At 46.2% G+C, this 21,458-nt stretch overlaps 1 protein-coding gene across 1 annotated transcript; it reads right to left on the reverse strand.

Annotated features, from left to right (window-relative positions):
• Positions 1–678: 678 nt before the first annotated feature.
• perm1a (PPARGC1 and ESRR induced regulator, muscle 1a) lies at positions 679–17,041 on the reverse strand. The gene is made up of 4 exons (XM_080215087.1): positions 16,907–17,041; positions 13,968–15,260; positions 5,321–5,434; positions 679–2,675 (listed from the first exon to the last, which is right to left on the reverse strand). The coding sequence occupies exons 2-4, from the start codon at positions 15,250–15,252 to the stop codon at positions 2,578–2,580; spliced, it is 1,497 nt and encodes a 498-aa protein (XP_080071213.1). The 5' UTR covers positions 15,253–15,260; positions 16,907–17,041; the 3' UTR covers positions 679–2,577.
• Positions 17,042–21,458: the final 4,417 nt, after the last annotated feature.

The raw sequence follows: 21,458 nt of genomic DNA on the forward strand, positions 1-21,458 counted from the left end.
ACAGTGACCCGAAACTGGAATCGAATGCGGGTCCCTGGCGCTGTGCCACTGTGCCGCCCAGGAAGCGACAACATACTGGAGTTTATCCAGAATTTTCTGCTTTTAATTATAAAAAATTTCTGGTCTTATCTCTCAACCAGGTAAAGAAAATGGCAGATTATTTGATCATTAATTCATTGCTATTTATGGAGTTTGCTGTGCATTATTTTGTTGCCATGTTTACTAGACTTCACAAAGTACAGTACGGTCCCATTATAATGCGATGGTCCACAAAATGTTATCGTGCGAAAAGTGGGGTCGCGCTAAATCGGGGTGCTATAGTTACATTATGGACCATCTCAGCGTCTGTCAGAGCTCTGTTTGTTTATACAATCACTACATTCTTCATAAACTTTTACAAACCTTTTGATTGGCAGGTCCAGGCTAGTTTAAAAGAGGCAGTGGGGATGTTCATTTACACAAACGCTTTCATGGTCCATTAACTGTGAAATACTTCCTCTTCTGAACGACTGTCAAATGTAGTTTTTTTTCTAAGTGAGAACCCCTTTTATCTGAACTGGGCAAGGGCGAGAAGCAAGTGTTTTTTGTCCACAATTTCTTTCTAAGGCAGATTATTTTCACTTTCGAAATAGATTGCAGTAACTAAAAACTTTTCAGCTCCCCGGAGAGCAAAGAAAGGGTCCAATGATTCATTGCGTTATATCCGAATTTGCGCTAAATCAGGGTGCGTAAAATTGGGGTTTCACTGTATTTTGTTGTTTGTAAAACCCTTTGGGATAACTTGACGTCATGAAAGGTGCCATACAAATGCAAGTCTTACCTTCTTTTGATATCATTGTTTATTCTCCCTGTCTTAGCTTATCTCTTGTTACAAACAATGCAGAAGCCGTTTAATCAATTATGTAAATATTCCTTCCTCAGGTAAGCGTGCTTGGCAGACTATGGATGGATTCAACATTTAGTACCTTTCCGTAAATCACAGGATATATCTCCCTGCAAAAATGATCATCTGTAAATCACAGGATGTTGAGATCAGGGGGAGGTGTGGAACAGGCCCCTTCATCATCTGACCTCGGCTTGCTGCAGTTCTCCAGTGATGCCCAACCCAAACTGGAGGAACCTTAGCTTCTGATTAGGCCTTCTGGACTCAACATTGAGTTCATAGAACATAAAACAGTACATGCCCTTTGGCCCTTGATGTTGTGCCGAGCTCTGTCCAAACCCAAGATCAAGCTATCCCACTCCTTCCATTCTGGTGTGCTCCATGTGCCTATCCAATAATCGCTTGAAAGTTCCTAAAGTGTCCAACTCCACTATCACAGCAGGCAGTGCATTCCACACCCCAACCACTGTCTGAGTGAAGAATCTACCTCGGACATCCCTCCTATATCTCCCACATGAACCTTATAGTTATGCCCCCTAGTAACAGCTTCATCCACCTGAGGAAATAGTCTCTGCACGTCCACTCTATCTATCCTCCTCATCATCTTATAAACCTCTATTAAGTCACCTCTCATCTTCCTCTGCTCTAAAGAGAAAAGCCCCAGGTCCCTCAACCTTTCCTCATAAGACATACCAACAACTGGATAATTGACAAAGGGTCATTTGGACTTGAAACATCCGCTCTTTTCTCGCCTTACAGATGCTGCCAGACCTGCTGAGACTTTCCAGCACTTCCTGTTTGGGTTGAACTTGACAATGTTAGATTGTGAACTTCCCCCTCCATCACAATCCTATTTTTGCTTTTGTTTTCCTTGATTTGCCCCAACACTACCCCACCATTCTCCCCACAGGGCCATCTGTCACTTGTCCTTTAGTTTTGCTTTTATAGAGCACTAATTAGTTCTCCCACTCTGCTATCTTATCTTTATGCTGCTGGCCGTACGTTCGTTAGTCTTTAATACCACCATTAACACCCTCTTTGTCTTATATCCATGACATCTTTGTCAACCTACCCTCAGCTCTGACCTTTCATTCTGCCTCATTCCCCCTCTCCAACCAGGCCTCAACTCTGCAGAAGAATCATCCAGGCTCGAAGCAAACCTGCTGAGTTTTTCCAGCATTGTCTGTTTTTTTATTATTATTCATATTATTATTAATTCGTGGGACGTGGGCATTGCTGGCTGACCAGAATTTACAGCCCATGTTCAGAATTACCCTTGTTCAGAGTCCAGTTGAGAGTCAACCACGTTGCTGTGGCTCTGGAGTCACATGTAGGCCAGACCAGGTAAGGACGGCAGATTTCCTTCTTTAAAGGACGTTACGGAACCAGGTGGGTTTTTCTGACAATGGTTTCATGGTCATCAGTAGATTCTTAATTCCAGATATTTTTTATTGAATTCAAATTCCGCCATCTGCTGTGGCGGGATTCGAACCCGGGTCCCCAGAACAATAGCCGAGTTTCTGGATTAATAGTCCCGCAATAATACCACTAGGCCATCTCCTCCATCTTCACTTGCCACACAGTTAAAGTTACAGGCAAACACTTGGATTTTGTATCATTGTTTTGAAAGGGTTTAATTCTACAGCTACAGGGACTGTATTCCCGAATATCCGTTTTTCTCAAGGATCTTCTCTTTAGGAATCCTGGAGTGCTAGGTACTTTGAATTTTCTCTTTTTGTCTTTGTCCTGAAGTACCTCACCGCAGAGATGGCACCGATGTTCACCAACAATGCTGCAAAAAACACAAATGCATCAGCTGAAGACATGTTTCTGGGGTAAGATTGGCTGAGACAACAGTTTGCCATTCCTGCGTTTACTCCCCCTGTCACCCCCTGCCCCTGACGTGACGAAATGCTAAGGTACAGTTCACCAGGCTGCCACCTGCAACCTCAACTTCTCTCCCTCCCTTCATGGTGCCGTTGGAGTGGCTATTGAGTTTCAAAGAGGCATCACACAGCTCATCTCTCTCCATCTGTGTTTCCCAGCGTGAATCACTGCTGTTGTCTTGGCTGAGGCAGTTTGCAAAGCTTCTCCTGCTTACAACCGCCCACCAACCCACACCCTGCTCCCCCCGCCCTCCCCTCCCTTCCCCTCCCCAGCCATGTACAGCACCTCCTGGGTTCAACTAACTCATCACAGCTGACTGAGAAAGCTTGGCACGTTGTGCATTCCACACCCAGACATGTCGTTGATGACACTGAGGTCAATAATTCTGGAGAATGGGGCCTTTCCTCATTCTATCCAGTGCCAGATGTGATGGATCCCAAGTTCAATGTGGACTACAGGCTGTCATGGCAGTATATAGGCTCGAGGGCAAATGGTATCTCAAGGAAGTTGCTGTTATTCAGAGGCGTTTGGCTGTAGATTAACAGTGACTTGTAAGCACAGTGATAGCACTGCTGCCTCACAGTGCCAAGAACCCCGGTTCCATTCTGGCCTCAGGTGACTGTGTGGAATTTGCACATTCTTCCCGTGTCTGCATGGGTTTCCTCCAGGTGCTCCGGTTTCCTCCCATAGTTTAAAGATGTGTAGGTTAGTGGTTTGGCCATGCTAAGATGCCCTTAGTGTTCAAAGATGCGTAGCTGCAGTGGATTGGCCATGTAACATTGCCCCTTCGTGTCCAAAGATGTGTAGGTTAGGTGGATTGGCCATGCAAAGTTCCCCCTTAGTGTATAAATGTTTGGGGTTTTGCCTGGGTTAGGTGCTTTTTTGGAGAGCTGACGCAGACTTGATGGGCTGAATGGCCTCCTTCCGCACTGTAGGGATCTGATGTCTAAATCTTGGCTTCCTCCACTACCTCAATAAAAATCTTCCTCTCCAAACACAGGAGAATATCTACGCACTGATGTAAGACACCTGAAGCATTTGTAGCCATTTCTTGATGTCTATTGATCAGAATATATTTAATATTTTATGTGCACTTCCTGTTAGCACTGTACTGCCAGGCCATTACTGCTAAACACCATTTTTTTCATTGATTATAGCGAGCTGTGAATCAAATCTTCATGACTCAAGGTACAGCGATAATGATCCTTGATTGCTGAGGTAAATCTGTTCACAGGATGTGGGCAAGGCCAGCTTTTATTATCCACCTCTAATCACTCATTATAATTAAGTTGTTGGAGATTTGCCTTCACAAGTACAGTTGAATGATTTGCTGAGATTTACTGAGACTGAGGGCAATTAAGAGTCAAAATATTGCTGAGGGTCTGGAGTCACATGTAGGCCGGGCTGGGGAACAGATGTCTTTTTTCCCCCTTAAATGCAGGCTTTACAACAAATTGTTGTAGCTTCAAAAATCATGGAAGGAGTGCAGAAGGAGACCATTTGGCCCATCAAGCCTACACCAACAACAATCCCACCCAGCCCCATCCCTGTAACCCGACATATTTACCATACCAATTCCCCTAACACTAAGGGACAATTTAGCATGGCCTATCAACTTGACTCGCACATCTTTACACTGTGGGAGGAAACTGGAGCATCTGGAGGAAACCCACGCAGACATGAAAAGAACGTGCAGACTCCACGCAGACAGTGACCCAAAGCCGGAATTGAACCCGGGTCCCTGACGCTGTGAGGCAGCAGTGCTAACCCACTGTGCCACCGTGTCGCCCTCACAATTTAGGACTCAGGTGAGGAAACATTTCTTCACTCAAAGGACAGTGGAAGTTGTGGAATTCTGTATCACAGCAGGCTGTGGAGGTGAAGTCACTTCATGCATTTAAGAAAGAGAAAGTTTTTTTTTTAGATTTAATGGCATTAAGGGATATGGGGGGAGCGTGGGAATGTGGCTTTGAGATTGAGGATCAGCCATGATCATCTTGAATTGTGGAACTTGCTCAATGGGCCAAAAGGCCTTTCTCCTTCACCTGGTTTCTATGGGCGGGATTTTACAGCCTTGGCTGTCCCGAAACTGTAACATCCCACCCGAGATCGGTGGACCTTTCCATGGTCCGCCCCCTCACTTGCTCCAATTCCCATGGCAAGCGGGATGGTAAAATTCTGGCCAATGTTTCTATGCTATGAACACAACTTCCTTGGCCATTAGGTTTGGGGACTTGGGGGGGGGTGGGGCGATTGGGTGGGATGGTTGGGGGAGGGATGGTGAGACTTGAAATAGGAATTTCTGGTTCAGGGGTTGGGACACCACAAGGCCTCCCCCTACACCACACAGGGCGGTGACAATTAGATTTGATGCCCACCAGTTAAACACAGCGATGGGTCTTACAGCCCATTTGGGATGTGCTATGGAGACACAAAGATCTTGTTTGTGGTGTTGTCTGTTATGTGGTCCAACACTCCCAGCAAAGGAACCAGTCCCTCCTCCCACTTACCATGCGTGGCACTACTTTTCCGGACCACTTTAATACTTACCAACTTTCCACATATCCGACTGGGAAGCTGCGGATTTCATTGCCCAGGAAGCACAAGCAAAGCAGAATAAACATAGATCTTTCGGAGTGCAGGAAAGGCAGGGATGTCCTCCTCCTAGGCACAAAGAAAAAGTTATCATTTTTTTATACAGACTGCTCAAATTTAGAATTAGTCTTCAAGCAGCGACCAATGGTTAGTGGAGACAGAAACCTTCAAATCATTGACAAAATAGTGTATCTTGATAGGACAACAGTGGGCTGGATGGGCTGAATGGCCTGTCTTTGGCTTGTTAAGTGATATTCTTATTGATGTTGGATTTGAAATGATGGTGAGATCAGAACCTGTGAGCCTCACAAAAGAATGCTTACAAGTTCAAACTCCTACAGAATTTTTAAAATTCATTTGCGGGACATGGGTGTTGCTGGCTGGCCAGCATTTTTTGCCCATCCCTAGTTGCCCGAGGGCAACTGAGAGTCAACCACATTGCCATGGCTCTGGAGTCACATTCAGGCCAGACCAGGTAAGGATGGCAGATTTCTTTCCCTAAAGGACATTAGTGAACCAGGCGGGTTTTTCCAACAATGGTTTCATGGTCATCAGTAGATTCTTAATTCCAGGTATTTTTTACTGAATTCAAATTCCACCATCTGCCGTGATAGGATTCAAAACCAGGTCCCCACAACATTACTGAGCTTCTGTATTAGTAGCCTAGCGATAATACCACTGGGCCATTGCCTCCCCTGATAGACAGGAGAGTGGTTTGCCGCATCAGATGGGGGAAGGTGGTAGTGCTAATGTTACTGGACCAGAAGTCCAGAGATCCCGGTCTAATGCCCCGTGGACACAGGTTCAAATCCCGCCATAGCCAGCGGTGGCATTTAAAATCAATTGATAAAAGATGGAATATAAAGCTGGCCTTAATCTCTGTAACAATGACCACAAAATTACCAACAACTGTTGTAAAAGTTCACTAATGTTCTTTTAGAGAAGGAAATCTGCCATCCTTGCCTGCTCTGACCTACATGTGACTCCAGGCCCACAGCAATGTGGTTGAATCTTAACTGCCCTCTAAAATGGTCCAGCAAATCACTCAGTTCAAGGGCAATTAGGGATGGGCAACAAATGCTGGCCTTACCAGTAACCCCCACATCCCAAGAAAGGAAAAAGAAAAAGATTGACTGACTGAATAGTGTCCTGTTTTGTTCGTATTATTGTTCATTTTCTCTGGCAGTGCATCAGTTAACAGGTTGATGAAGCATTTCATTTTTGCACTGTGGTGTTATTAAACCATTCACTCTAATGACTGCAATAAGATTTCATTCAAAGGGATTATACATGAATGGGTTATCAGAGGGAATTAAATACTCCAGTGTCTACATTTTTCTCCAAGTATTTACAATGGAATCTTCTCACCCCACCTGCCACTTGAACCGCAGTAGGAGAGACAGGACCACACAAAGCTCCGGGATTTTCCGGTTTTGGGAGGAGCACGGCTGAAAATTCCCGCCCAAAATATTCATGGGAGAAGAAAGTGAGTCGATCCCACCCTCCTGATTATAACTTGCTTTGCTTATGGTGTGTGGGAATGAGATAAAGGGAGATTTGAACGCAGATGTGAGGAGGGGGCGGCACAGTGGCACAGTGGTTAGCAGTGCTGCCTCACAGCGCCAGGGACGCCAGGTTTGATTCCCGGCTTGGGTCACCGCCTGTGTGGAATCTGCATGTTCCCCCTGTGTCTGCGTGGGTTTCCTCCTGGTGCTCTGGTTTCCTCCCACAATCCGAAAATGTGTGGGTTAGGATGATTGGCCACGCTAAATTATCCCTTAGTGTTAAGAGAGTATCAGGAGGATTAGTAAGATAAAAATGTAGGGTATAGGGGTAGGGCCTGGGTGGGATTGTTGTCAGTGCCGGATTGATGGGCCAAATGGCCTCCTTGTGCACTGCAGGGATTCTATAGTTCTATGACCACCACCCCACCCCCACACCGCACCTCCCACTAGCACCCCCCACCCCCAACCCCACCCCCAGGGCCAAACAGCCTGCCAACTGTGAAAAAGGACACAGGCGGAGAACTCCAGCCTCAGAAAGAGTTGGTGGCTTTGGGAGGAGGGAGCAAGTGGAGGGAGATGTGAGGTGGAATCGTCCCCTCAGTGGACAGAATGCCGGCTGAGGTGAGCAAACTGGCATTTAGCCCCTCCAAAGCATCGTGCAACACGCATCGCCTACTGACCCCGACTGCAAGCATTGGGCTCTCACAAGATTTTGGGCCCGCGTCAATCACGGTTTCCACTGACGGCTCAGAAAACCGACCCCATGGTTTAAAGAAACCTCCTTCACTGAAGGCAGGTCCTTGGAGATTAATTTCCAAACTAGAGCAAGGTGCTGCGATTATTCTGCTACAGGTAAGGTGATGAGACAGCTTCTTTCAAAATCCGTTCTTTTCCGGATTGTGGGCATCGCTGGCAAGGTCAGCATTTGTAGCCCATCCCTAATTGCCCTTGAACTGCTTGTCACATCATTTCAAAAAGCAATTCATAGAATCATGGAATCCTACAGTGCAGAAGGAGGCCATTCGGTCCATCCTGTCTACACCAACCACAATCCCACCCAGGCCCTATCCCCATAACCCCATTAATTTACCCTGCTAAACCCTCTGACACTAAGGGGCAAGTTAGCATGACCAATCAACCTAACCCGCGCATCTTTGGACTGTGAGAGGAAACTGGAAAACCCACGCAGACACGGGGAGAATGTGCAGACTCCACACAAACATTGACCCAAGCTGGGAATCGAACCTGAGTCCTTGGCGCTGTGAGGCAGCAGTGCTAACCACGGTGCCATTGTGCCACCCCAATTAAAAGATATTGCTATGAGTCTGGAGTCACATAGGCCAGACAAGGATGACAGTTTTCCTTCCTTAGCTTTTCACAACAATTTAACATCGAGTTTCATATTCATCCATTCTTTCTTTATTCATTTGTGGGACATGGGTGTCGCTGATTAGCCAGCATTTATTGCCATTCCCTAGTTGATCTTGGAGGGCAATAGGAATCAACCACGTTGCTATGGCTCTGGAGTCACATGTAGGCCAGACCAGGTAAGGACAGCAGATTTCCTTCCCTAAAGGACATTAGTGAACAAGATGGGTTTTTCCGACAATCAGCAATGGTTTCACGGTCATCAGTAGATTCTTAATTCCAGATATTTTTTACTGAATTCAAATTCCACCTTCTGCCGTGGCAGGATTCGAACGCAGGACCCCAGAGCATTAGCTAAGTTTCTGGATTAAAAGTCTAGCGATCGCCATCGCCTCCCCTAGTCATTGGTGAGACTAGTCTTATAATTTCAGGTTTATTAATTGAATTTAAGTTCCATGAACCATGGTGGGATTTGAACCCCTGTCCCTAAAAAATTAGCCTGGACTTCTAGATTACAACTCCAGTGATAAAACACTACATCACCATCTCCCTCAAGGCTCAACTGGAGTGGGGATTGAACCCTGTTCGGTTGGTGTTAATCTTACCAGCCTCCACCTTTAAAGAAATAATAAGCTCATAACAAGGTCTATCTGTTTAGATCCCCATACCTATAAGATCCAAGAGCATTGTGAAGAGCAGCAGGGGGTTTCTCCTTATCTCTTGGTTAACACTTACTTCCCACCACCATCCCCTCCCCCACAACCCCACCAGAAGTAAATAACTTGATCAACAGTGTCACCTCTTATTATTGGGATCTTGCGATGCTCCATTTTCCCAAAATGCAACAGTAACTATTTGATGATACTGTGCCTTTAAGAAATGATATTATATATATATATATCATATTTCCTGGAAGGGGTATATTTAAAATTCAGCTCTGTTTTACATGGTGCTGATTTGTCTACACCAGGCAGTTCACATGCCGAGAATGTAGGTTGATGATTGATTTCAACTAGGAATGTGTTTGTTTTAATCTGAGTTAATGCATTTTTGTTTATTTTATTTTTTCCTGTGGTTTCAGGGTAGGGTTTTGATTGGGTTGATTGATAGAGGCAGTGTCATGTGATTGGGTAGAACTGGGAAAATGCATCCAGTTTCTCTTTTATTTTAAAACAATTAGTTTTTGTGTTATCCTGAAAGAAGCAAGAGGAGTGTTTCTGTCTCTCTCCCTCTGGAGGCTGCTGTTTGGAACTGTCAGAAGACAGGTGTCTCTCTGACTCTCTCTCCAGAGGTGTTCAAAGGCTCTGGGACTGTTAACAAGTACACGCACGTAAGCCTGTGTACGGCTAACTGATTCTAACTGAGTTTAAGTCTATAACATAAGCATAGAAACATAGAAGATAGGAACAGGAGGAGGTCGTTTGGTGCCTTCAAGCCTGCTCCACCATTCATTACAATCATGGCAGATCATCTAACTCAATAGCCTAATCCTGCTTTCTCCCCATAACTTTTGATCCCATTCACCCCAAGTGAATGGGGTAGCAGGCTCGAAGGACCAAATGGCCTCCTCCTGTTCCCGTCCTCTGTATTTTGAGATTGAGAAATGTTCTTTCTTTGAATCAGAAGCGGGATAATCACCCTCAGTTAGCACAATAATCCTATAGAGAACTTGTGTGGTCTAGTGTGGCCCAGGATGTAGGCCCAAAACATCTACCAATGCATTCCTGCACCTAGAAGTCACATCAGTTAGGACCTGGGGTTAGCCTATCCCAAAACAGGCTATAATCATCTGACAGTTCAAAGTTCAGGTGCTGAACTACATATTCATGAATCATAGAATCCTACAATGGAGAAGGAGGCCACTTGACCCATTGAAACATGAACAGACAGGAAATAGAAGGATGTAAGCAGTTGGATTAGACGGGAGAAGGTGGTTAGCACAGGCACGGAGGGCTGAAGGGCCTGTCCCTTTGCTGCATCACTCTTTGTTCTTTTGAGTCTGTGCCGGCAACAATCCTCCCCAGACCCTATCCCTACAACCCCAGGCAGTTACCCCAGCTAGTCCACCTGACTCTAAGGGTCAATTTAGCATGGCCAATCCATCTAACTTGCACATCTTTGGACTGTGGGTGGAAACTGGAGCACTCAGAGGGGGGGGAGCCCACGCAGGCATGGGGAGAACGTACAAACGCCACACAGACAGGGGCCCAAGGCCAGGAATTGAACCTGGTCCCTGGCACTGTGAGGGAGTAGTGCTAACCATTGTGGCACTGTGCCCCTTACAGTTGCATAGTGCGGCATATTAAAAAACCTAGGCTGGAATTCTCCAGCCGTTCACAGCGGTAGGATTCTCCAGTCCCGCTGGCAGTCCACCCCCACCCATGGTTTTCCTACCGGTGTGCGGTGACATCAATGGGACAATGCCCCTAATTAACTGTAATAAATTAATTAACCCATTGGAGAGCTGACATTTTCTCTCTGGTGCAGTTTCAATATTACTTTGTTTGATTCTATCTCTTTACCATGGCAGCCCACATTGAATTGGTTAGGGTGTTTCAAAATGGTCGGAATCGCATTCAATTTCCATGAGCTTTCTCCATGTTAAACCGTGCAGTGCGGGTGTGTGGATTTGCTCACCCAGTCACAGCTGCCATGCAGGTCCCCCTTCCCACACTGTTGCAATACACTTTTAAGCAATATCTGCATGGCACCAGGAGAAAGGTAATGTCATGTGATCCAGTCTTGGTTTCACTTTTGCTTTGAGCAGAGCATCCATGCACAGCTCTGATGCCTTCAGGTTTTATCCCCTGAATAACTGTTCTCATGTGTCTAGACTTAATAAAGGAACCCATAGTGTGTTTACCCAATCCCTTATGAGTGATTGGTGCATCGTGACTTAGTCCACAAGATAATCGGAGCAGAATTAGACCATTCAGCCCATCGAGTCTGCTCTGCCACTTGATCATGGCCGCTATGCTCCTCATCCCCATTTTCCCTGCCTTCTCCCCATAACTCTTCCACCTACAGTAAATAAGCCCAAGGTATTAAATGTATCAATATAATGACACAACATGGTGGTATAGTGACACGGTGGCACAATGCTTAGCACTGATGCCTCACAGCACCAGGGGCCTGGGTTCGATTCCGGCCTTTGGTCATTGTCTGTGTGTAGTTTGCACATTCTCCCCGTGTCTGTGTGGGTTTTCTCCGGGTGCTCTGGTTTCCTCCCAAAGTCCAGAGATGTGCAGGTTTAGGTGGATTGGCTGTGCTAAATTGCTCTTTAGTATCCCATCTAGGCTAGAGGGATTAGCCATGGTAAATTGCTCGTTAGTGTCCAAAGATATGTAGGTTAGATGAATTAGCAGGGTAAATATGTGGGGTGACCGGGAAAGATACGAAGCCTGGGTAAGAGGCTCTGTTGGAGAGTTGGTGCAGACTCAATGGGCCGAATAGCCTTCTTCAGCACTGTAGGGGTTCTAAATCATCTTAAAAGTTTACTTATTTATTAGTCACAAGTAAGGCTTACATTAACACTGCAATGAAGTTACTGTGAAATTCACTTAGTCGCCACAGTCTGGCAACTGTTTGGGTCAATGCACCCTAACCAGTACATCTTTCAGACTGCGGGGGGAAACTGGAGCACCTGGAGGAAACCCACGCAGACACGGGGAGAATGTGCAAACTCCACACAGACAGTGATTCAAGCCAGAAATCGAACCCGGGTCCCTGGTGCTGTGAAGCAGCAGTGCCAACCACTGCGTTGCCAACACAATGAGAGGTCAACCTTGTGTTGGAATAGTTCAGTTTTTAGCTCTGATTCAGAATGTTGTGTACTCTCGACTATGTTTAGGTTGCAGGGTAAAGCAAGTGCTGCATTATTATTAGAAAGGAAAGCTCTTGAACTTTAAGGGCTAATTCTGGTGGTTTAAATGGTTGATCAAGGTCCCTGTAACAGCTGCAATATGTTAACAGTTGCAATACAACACATTGACATAGCGTGCACCAGTCATTGGTAGCATCGTAGTTATGTTACTAGACCAATAACCGAGGAGGCCTGGATCCAATGGCATGAGCTCAAAACCTTGCTGCAACTGGGGATTTTAATTCATTAATTAATAAATCTGGGGTTAAAATGAAAACTGCTCTCAGTGACGGTCACCATGGTGCAGCCCAGATTGTCAAAACACCTTACCTGGTTTATTCACTTCAGGGAAGGAAATCTGCTGTCCTGACCTGGTCTGGCCTACGTTTAACTCTAGACCCACAGCAACAGGGTTGACCTCCTTAAATGGCCCAGCGAGCAACTCGGTTAAGGGCAATTTAGGATGGGGGATAAGAACAGACCTGGCCAGCTGTCAGCCATTCGAGCGCTGGCGGTTGGATATTCCAGGTGGGGAGTTACCGTTAACTCCGCGAGAGTGAGATATCCTAGCTGGGGTGGGGGGAATGGGAAATGCTAGAGGGCCCGGAGATTTCAGCTGTGGGCCCACTAATGGGAGACACGCATTTACATAATTTATTCAGCTCTGTGCCGGAAAACGGCCTCCATTCGAATCTCCCGATGGGAGAGGTGCCCCCTTGTCTTTTGGACGAGATGTTAAACAAAGTCCCCGTCCGCACTCTAGGGGAGACACGAAAGATCCCGTGTGGCACCATTTAGAAGAGTTGGGGTGATCCCCCTAGTGTCCTGGCCAACAATTATCCCTCGGTGGACACTGGTTGGAAGGGATGTTACAGAGAATGAACTGTGAACCTTGGGTACAGCCATCCTCTGCTTCATTCCCCACTGCAATGCCTTGACCAATAAGAATTCTGTTTCAATTTAACTGTTGCCTGATACATTCTCCATGGCAACACCTCTACTAATCAGAGACCACTTGCAACCAATCAGCACTCTCATCTCACGAGGTATAAATTATTGCTCCCTTTACATTTGGTATTCTTGCGAATCAGTCCTGATGAGTATGGAGTGAAAAGCTTCGACAGCATGTCTCTTTATCCAGCAATGACTAAATTTCCTGTAAACACTGGTTAATAAACTTGTTGAGTAAGTTTTGGGAAAGTGAATTACACTGGTCGGTGTAATAGCATCTCTACAGTGCAGAGGGAGGCCTTTCAGCCCATCGAGCCTGCATCTACACCAATCCTATCCCGGCCCCATCTCCATAACCCCATGAATTTACCCGAGCTACTACCCCTAACACTAACAGCAATTTACCATGGCCACTTAACCTAACCTGCACACTTTTGGAGTGTGGGAGGGAACCAGAGCACCCGGAGGAAACCCCACGCAGACACAGGGAGAATGTGCAAACTCCACACAGACGGCGACCCAAGGCCGGGAATTGAACCCGGATCCCTGGCACTGTGAGGCAGCAGTGCCGCCGTGCTGACCCATCATAAATGGCTCAAGAGGCAGTGACACACTGTTCTGAAAAGTTAAAGGATTGAGAAGAAAGACACAAAAAAAAGATCTGCATTGACCAACAGAGTGGGGGCAGATGAATTATGCCTAACAGTTGTGAAGCATTCTTACACTTGTTAGGACAAACTGCAACGCTCAGTGTAACAGTTAGCGGAGACAAACAGACAGCAGACAACTTTTAACATGTGCGGTATTCCCTTCAAATTCAGCCATTTTCCAGACAGTTGCTTACTTTTTTGGCCAAATTAATTTCTTAACAATGACACGCACACTGACACTGATTAATATTCATTCAATAAGCTACCTGTCAGTATGATGCTTTCCATCACAGCCTGACTTCCATCACCTTCAGTACACTTCACTAATGCATTATTTAGCGATCCAAGGTCAGGGCTGGCGTCAGACTTTGTACTTTCAGGTGTGTTCTGATCCCTGGCAGACACCACTGCCGTTTGCCCTTGCTTTGTCGGACGTAAGTACTTACGTACCAAGGACTTAATAGCAGTCAATAAATTAATTTCCCCAGGCTCACGACTGCCCCGCTTTACACGCTTGAACACAGAAGGCACGCGCAAGAAAAATAAACCTTCTTCATCCTCGCCGAAGTCCTCATAAAAATACTCATAACTTTCGGGGACCGTCATGGGGTAATCTTCGTCGCATTGGCCCTCTGCCACTGACAATTCCAAATGTGTTGAATATTTTGTGTTTATTGGAAACTGGCTGTCTTTTGATAAGGTAACGTAAGTATTTGTATCCTCCTCAAAGGTGCTTTGACTTTGGCTACCCTCATGATCAACAGTCTGTCCGGCCTGGTCATTTCGGTCTTGAACCTGTGCACCTTCCCTCAATTCTGGGAGGGCCTGGGGATCCGTCCTACGCGTTCCAATGTCTTGTGTGTATCCAAATCCAACGTCTAAGTGGTCACCCGGCCCCACCTCCGTGCAGTTTTCGTAATAATCATCGTCAAATAGATTCTCTGCGTAGCTTTCCGAGTCCAGTCTGGATGGAGCAAAATCAGTCGTATCCTGGTTTACTGGGGTTCGGGCGATGGAATTGCACTGGGGTGCAGGGTGCAAGGATTCGGGGTTAGAAATGAGGAGGCACTGCTGACTCCTGGAAGAAGGAAGTTCCTCATCAGAGATTAAGAAACATTGCTGGTCGCTGGGTATGTGGCTACCTGATGTGACAGGGCTGGAGGCCATGAGGAACTGATTCACTATTTCCAACTCCAGGTCTTCTTCACTGGCAGACAAGACATCCTCAGAGGTGTGGAGCACGCGGCCATCTTCATGCAGGAAGGGCCCACCCAAAGCGGGTCTGGCTCTGTTCTGAAGCATAGCCTCTCCCAGGGTATAGTCGATCCTCTTCGCGGGAGGGGTGCTCTCCGGGGACTGGCGTCTGCTGTTGTTGGGTCGCCTGCTCCTTCTGTGGTGAAAGCGTCGGATCTTTACCGAGTCATCGCTGAGATCTGAATCTTCGGAGGTCACCAGAGAAGGTTTCAGGATGCTTTTGCATTCCTCGGGTACATCGTCAAATAAAGGCCAATCCCTCTCACCCTGGTGGAAGCTGTAACCAAAATCATCCATATCTGAAACTACAGAGGATGGGCAATTTAGCAAAGGAAATACATATCAGTTGCAAGGTTTAAAAAGCTGCAATTAGTTTTGTCTTTGCATGCACATTGACCAAGGGCACATTTATGCAGCTGATTAAGAGAAGATAAGATTATTTATTAGTCACAAGTAAGGCTTATATTAACACTGCAATGAAGTTACTGTGAAAATCCCCCAGTCTATTCAAATGGATGTCCTAACACTAGTATCAAATCCCTTTACCAAACTGGGTACCTATGGAGAGGATGATGTAGTTGTGTTAAGGTTGTGCAAGCAAGCAAACATGCCAACCCTTCTGAAAGGGATTGGCATAAAGTGGCATTCATCCTTAGATCCACAATATAATGTGAACTGGTGGCCAATCCCCTTGAAATGCCAACATGCCACTCCGGCGTCTGTTTGGGTCAATGCACCTAACCAGCACGTCTTTCGGACCGTGGGAGGAAACTGGAGCATGTGGAGAAAACCCATGCAGACATGAGGAGGACATGCAAACTCCACACAGGCAGTGACCTGAGCCAGGAATCGAACCCGGGTCCCTGGCAGTGGGGAAGTAAATGAGAGTAGCCTTGATACTGGATTGCTGAACCTCTGCTCCTGTGGGAGAGGCACTGATGCCAAAGGTACAAAATAGCATCTGCATACCCAGGCTACAAAATGAGCCCTACTCATATTGGTTAAGGCATATTACAATCATCGAGACGTTAGTCCCATTGGCTGGGATTTTACTGCCAATATTCCTTATGGGCGAAAACAGCGACACGTGGAAAACCTCACGAGATTTGGAAAATGAGATCTCACCTTCTGATTTTTCCCGTCCCTCAGCTGTGACGTTACAAAGTTTTTATAAAATTCATTCATGGGACGTGGGGTATCACTGACTGGGCCAGCATTTATTGCCCATCCCTAGTTGCTCTTGAATTGAGTGGCTTGTTAGGCCATGTCAGAACGCAGTTGAGAGTCAACCACATTGCTGTGGCTCTAGAGTCACATGTAGGCCAGACCAGGTAAGGATGGCAGATTTCCTTCTTTTAAAGGACATTAATGAACCAGGTGCGTTTTTCTGACAATCGACAATGGTTTCATGGTCATCAGTAGATTCTTAATTCCAGATCATTTTTATTAAATTCAAATTCCACCATCTGCCGTGGTGGGATTCGAACCCCAGTCCCCAGGACATTAGCTGAACTTCTGGATTAATAGTCTGGCGATAATACCACTAGGCCATCACCTCCCCCTTTCCCACCAAGAAAAGGCTGACCAGAGTGGTCCCACTAGCTTGACGGTAACAGAGATGCCAGCAGCATTTATTTCCTGAAGTGCTGCATTATCTGATGCGAGAAACCAACTGTGCTCTTGTGGGGAGCCAGCACTCAGAAACAAAAGACGAAAGTTCCATGCAATGTCTATTCAAATGGATGTCCTAACACCAGTATCAAAGCCCTCTACCAAACCAGGCACCTATAAAGAGGATGATGTTAGTTGTGTTAAGGTTGTGCAAGCAAGTAGACATGCCAACCCTTCTGAAAGGGATTGGCAAAGGGTGGCACTCATCCTTAGATCCACAAAATAATGTGAACTGGTGGCCAATCCCCTTGAAATGCCAATATGCTTCTTACTGTCTCACCCAACTCATCAAAGTTCCTTAGGGGGCACCTTCCAAACCCACGACCACTACAATCTAGAAGCACAAGAGCAGCAACACCACCACCGGCAAGTTCCCCTCCAACCCTCGCAACATCCTGATTTGGAAATATATCATCGTTCCTTCACTGTCGCTGGGTCAGAAACCTGGAACTCCCTCCCCAGCAGCACTGTGGACGTAGCTACATCTCAGGAACTGCAGGGGTTCAAGGAGGCAGCTCATCACCGCCTTCCCAAGGACAATTAGGGATGGGTAATAAATGCTGGCCTGCCCTTTAAATTAATAATCTGGGGAATACTTGATATCTGTACCTCCTACCTGCTCCAGACTGCGAGTGCAATTCAATGGCACCTATTTTTAAAATATCTTAGTAAATAGATATGGGCAATCGCTCCTTCTCGTGTTGCTGCTGTATCATCAAAATAACATTAGCACCGTACCTTTACATTTTAACAGAAAAGCTACTCACCTTGTGTCGTGCTATAAGCACAAGATGCATGGGGCAGTGAACTGAGCTCCCACGGTTACGTGTCCACTGTCCCAGAGTTTGACCTTTGTTGGGACACACTGTCCTTTAGTAGCTATTCTACAGGATGATTAAAAATAGACTTGACTGTCATCACATGGACTGCTCTTGGCTTCCTTCCCTCCAGTACGATAGTCAGCGGGGTTATAACATTACACTCCACGAATAGAAATCACACAGGAAGCCAGCCGTCAATGTGGTTCTAGATTAATCCAGGGATATTTGAGCAGGGTGTCCGGATCTTAAGGGGCCCCGAGGAGATTTCAGGGGAGCAGGATGCAAAGCTCCCTGAACTTATTGATTCAGAGGGTCAGCACATAATAAGAAAGGCAAATGTTGGCATTTATTGCAAACGGACTGGAGCACAAAAGTAGAGAAGTGTTGTTGATGGGGAGGTGATAGCTGAGTGGTACTATAAACCCAGAAACTCAGCTAATGTTCTGGGGAACGGGTTCGAATCCCGCCACGGCAGATGGTGGAATTTGAATTCAATAAATAACATCTGGAATTGAGAGTCTACTGATAATCATGAACCATTGTCAGAAATGCTCACCTGGTTCACTAATATCCTTTAGGGAGGGAAATCTGCAGTCCTTACCCGGTCTGGCCTACATGTGACTCCAGAGCCGCACCAATGTGGTTGACTCTCAACTGCCCCCGGGCAACTAGGGATGGGCAATAAATGCTGGCCCAGCCAGCGACGGCTATGTCCCATGAATGAATAAAAAAACAAATTGTATGGAGTGTTGGTGAGACCACATCTGGAGTATTGGATGGGATTTTCCGACCATGTTTGCTACCAAGAAAATCCGGCCTGAGGTCAACAGACCTCTGCATGCTCCAAATCCCAACCGGTATGATTCCCATGGCAGGCGGGATGGGAATATTCCACCCATTGTGTCCAATTTTGGTCCCATTATTTGAGGAAGGATATGGTGGCATTGGAGACAGTCCAGGGGAGGTTCCGGGGATGAAAGGATTGACGAATGAGGAGGGATTAAACAGTTTGGGCTTGTACTCACTGGAGTTTAGAGGAGCGAGAGGTGAACTGATCGAGGTGTGTAAAATTCTAAAAGGGATTGATAAAGTAAATGTAGACCAAATGTTTCCCCCTCATGGGGCAATCTAGAACAAGAGGTCAGAGGTAAAGGCTGAGAGGCGGTAGATTTAAAACTGAGATGAGGAGAGATTACTTCTCACAGAGGGTGATGAATTTGTGGAACTCGCTGCCCCAGAGTGTGGTGGAGCCTGAATCATTGAATGGTTTCATGAAGGAGATAGTTACATTTCTGATTTTAAAAAATGGGTGAAAAGGATATGGGGAACAGGAGGTGGGTTTGAGACCAGGGAGAGATCAGCCATGATCTGATGGAATGGCGGAGCAGACATGAGGGGCTGAATTTGCCAACTTCTGCTCCTAATTCCCGTGTTCCCGTAGGCGCCTACAGCACAGGAGGCCATTCATCCACAGTATCTGTGCTCTCTCCTTGAAGCAGCAGCTGTAGCCCCAAATCCCTGATTTTTACCCGTAACCCGATGAATCTCTCATAACAAATCAACTTGATGTGGCTCCAAGTATAAAAGTGCTTATTGCCATCGATAAATAATTATTTACAACAGAACTAACGATTGCTCTCCAATCCCACCCTGGCTCCAACTGAGGATCCTTCCTGACCTGGGACACAGCCCTCAGCACCCGATTGGTTCGGCTTCCAGCTTGACACTCAATAGGATCTGGCCCAATCATGTGACCCTCAGGGAGTTGCTCCCCTTAAAGGGGCCACGCTATCACATTTCTGACCTTCCAACTCCCTTATACAATTACTTATGGAATCAGCCTCCACCACCTTCTCAGGCTGAATCTTCCCCATCACGACAACTCTCCAAGGGAGATATTTCTCCATATCTCCCCTTGTGATCTTTTGCCAATTGTTTTAAATCTCCGTTCCTCTGGTTATTGGCCCAGTCACCAGAAGAAATGGTTTCTCTCCAGTCATTCCACCGAAACATCTCGTCATCTTGAAAACTTCTGTTTGGTTATCCCAGGACCTTCTCTGTTCCGAGGGCAGCAATCCAAATTTTCCAAAGTTCTCCTCATAAGGGTGGCACAGCAGCACAATGGTTAGCACTGCTGCCTCATGGGACCAGGGATGTGGGTTCGATTCCTGGTTTGGGTCATCGCCTGTGCAGAATTTGCACATTTTCCCCATGTTGGTGTGGGTTTACTCCGAGTGCTCCGATTTCCTCCGAAAGGCATGCTGTTTAGGTGCAATGGCCATGCTAAATTCTCCCTCAGTGTACCCGAACAGGAGCCGGAGTGTTGTGACAAGAGGATTTTCACAGTAACTTCATTGCAGTGTTAATATAAGCCTACTTGTGATTCTAAAAAATAAATTAAATGATGTCCTTTATCTCTAAAAAAATCTCTTCTGCACCCTTAGAATCATGAAATCCCTACAGTACAGAATGAAGACATTCAGCCCATTAAGCCTGCACCAACAACAGTTCCACTGAGGCTGTACACCTACATATTTAACCTGGCAATCTCCCTGTCACAATTTAGCATGGCGAATCCACCTAACCCACACATCTTTGGACTGTGGGAGGAAACCGGAGAACCTAGAGGAAACCCATGCAGACACAGGGAGAATGTGCAAACTCCATGCAGCCAGTGACCTAAGGCCAGAATGGAACCTAGGTCCCTGGTGCTGTGAGGCAGCAATGCTAACCACTGTGCCACCGTGCCCTTGAATCATCTGAGCTAGAACGGAGAGTAACGTTTGGCAGGGCGTAAAACCAGCTTCCCATCCATTGGCACTGTCTACACTTAACGCTGCCTCGGAAAAGCAGCCAGCATAATTAAGGACCCCACGCACCCCAGACATTCTCTTTTCCACCTTAGGACCATAGAACCATAGAAAATTACATCTCAGAAACAGGCCTTTTGGCCCTTCTTGTCTGTGCCGAACCATTTTTTGCCTAGTCCCACTGACCTGCACTTGAACCATATCCCTCCACACCCCTCTCATCCATGAACCCATCCAAGTTTTTCTTAAATGTTAAAAGTGAGCCCGCATTTACCACTTTATCCGGCAGCTCATTCCACACTCCCACCACTCTCTGTGTGAAGAATCCCCCCCCCTAATATTCCCTTTAAACTTTTCCTCCTTTCACCCTTAACCCATGCCCTCTGGTTTTTTTTCTCCCCTAGCCTCAGTGGAACAAGCCTGCTTGCATTCACTCTATCTATACTCATCAAAATCTTATACACCTCCATCAAATCTCCCCTCATTCTTCTATGCTCCAGGGAATAAAGTCCTAAACTATTCAATCTCCTTCTTCCGTCAGGAAAAAGATACAAATGTCTGTGGTTACATGCCAACCGACTCAAGAACAGCTTCTTCCCTGCTGCTGTCAGACTTTTGAATGGACCTACCTCATTGAGACGTATAAGATGATGAATGGGATGGATAGGATAGAGGTGGAAAGACTCTTCCCGCTCAAAAAAGACAGTAGGACTAGGGGGCACAGCCTCAAGATAAAGGGGGGGCGGTTCAGAACGGAGTTGAGGAGGAACTTCTTCACTCAAAGGGTGGTGAATCTCTGGAATTCTCTGCCCGTTGAAGTGGTGGAGGCTGCCTCGCTAAATATTTTTAAGAAGCGGGTTGATGGGTTTTTGATAAGAGAGGGGATTAAGGGTTATGGGGAGAGGGCGGGAAAGTGGAACTGAGCCACGACAGATCAGCCATGATCTTATTGAATGGCGGGGCAGGCTCGAAGGGCCAGATGGCCTACTCCTGCTCCTATTTCTTATGTTCTTATGTTCTTATGTTCTTATTAAGTTGATCTTTCTCTATACCCTAGCTGTGACTGTAACACTACATTCTGCACTCTCTTGTTTCCTTCTCTATGAATGGTATGTTTTGTCTGTATAGCGAGCAAGAAACAATACTTTTCGCTATAGACTAATACATGTGACAATAATAAATCAAATCAAATCAAAAACCT

The sequence above is a fragment of the Carcharhinus amblyrhynchos genome, chromosome 30, assembly GCF_965287045.1.
Source record: "Carcharhinus amblyrhynchos chromosome 30, sCarAmb.v2.hapA, whole genome shotgun sequence".
Lineage (NCBI taxonomy): Eukaryota > Metazoa > Chordata > Chondrichthyes > Carcharhiniformes > Carcharhinidae > Carcharhinus > Carcharhinus amblyrhynchos.

Coding starts and splice junctions, on each gene's coding strand:
- perm1a (XM_080215087.1), bottom strand. CDS start 15,252: ATGGATGATTTTGGTTACAGCTTCCACCAGGGTGAGAGGGATTGGCCT. Junction 5,435..13,967: donor GGAAAGCATCATACTGACAG/GTAGCTTATTGA, acceptor CTTTGTGCCTAG/GAGGAGGACATCCCTGCCTT. Junction 2,676..5,320: donor GTCGGATATGTGGAAAGTTG/GTAAGTATTAAA, acceptor TGTTTTTTGCAG/CATTGTTGGTGAACATCGGT.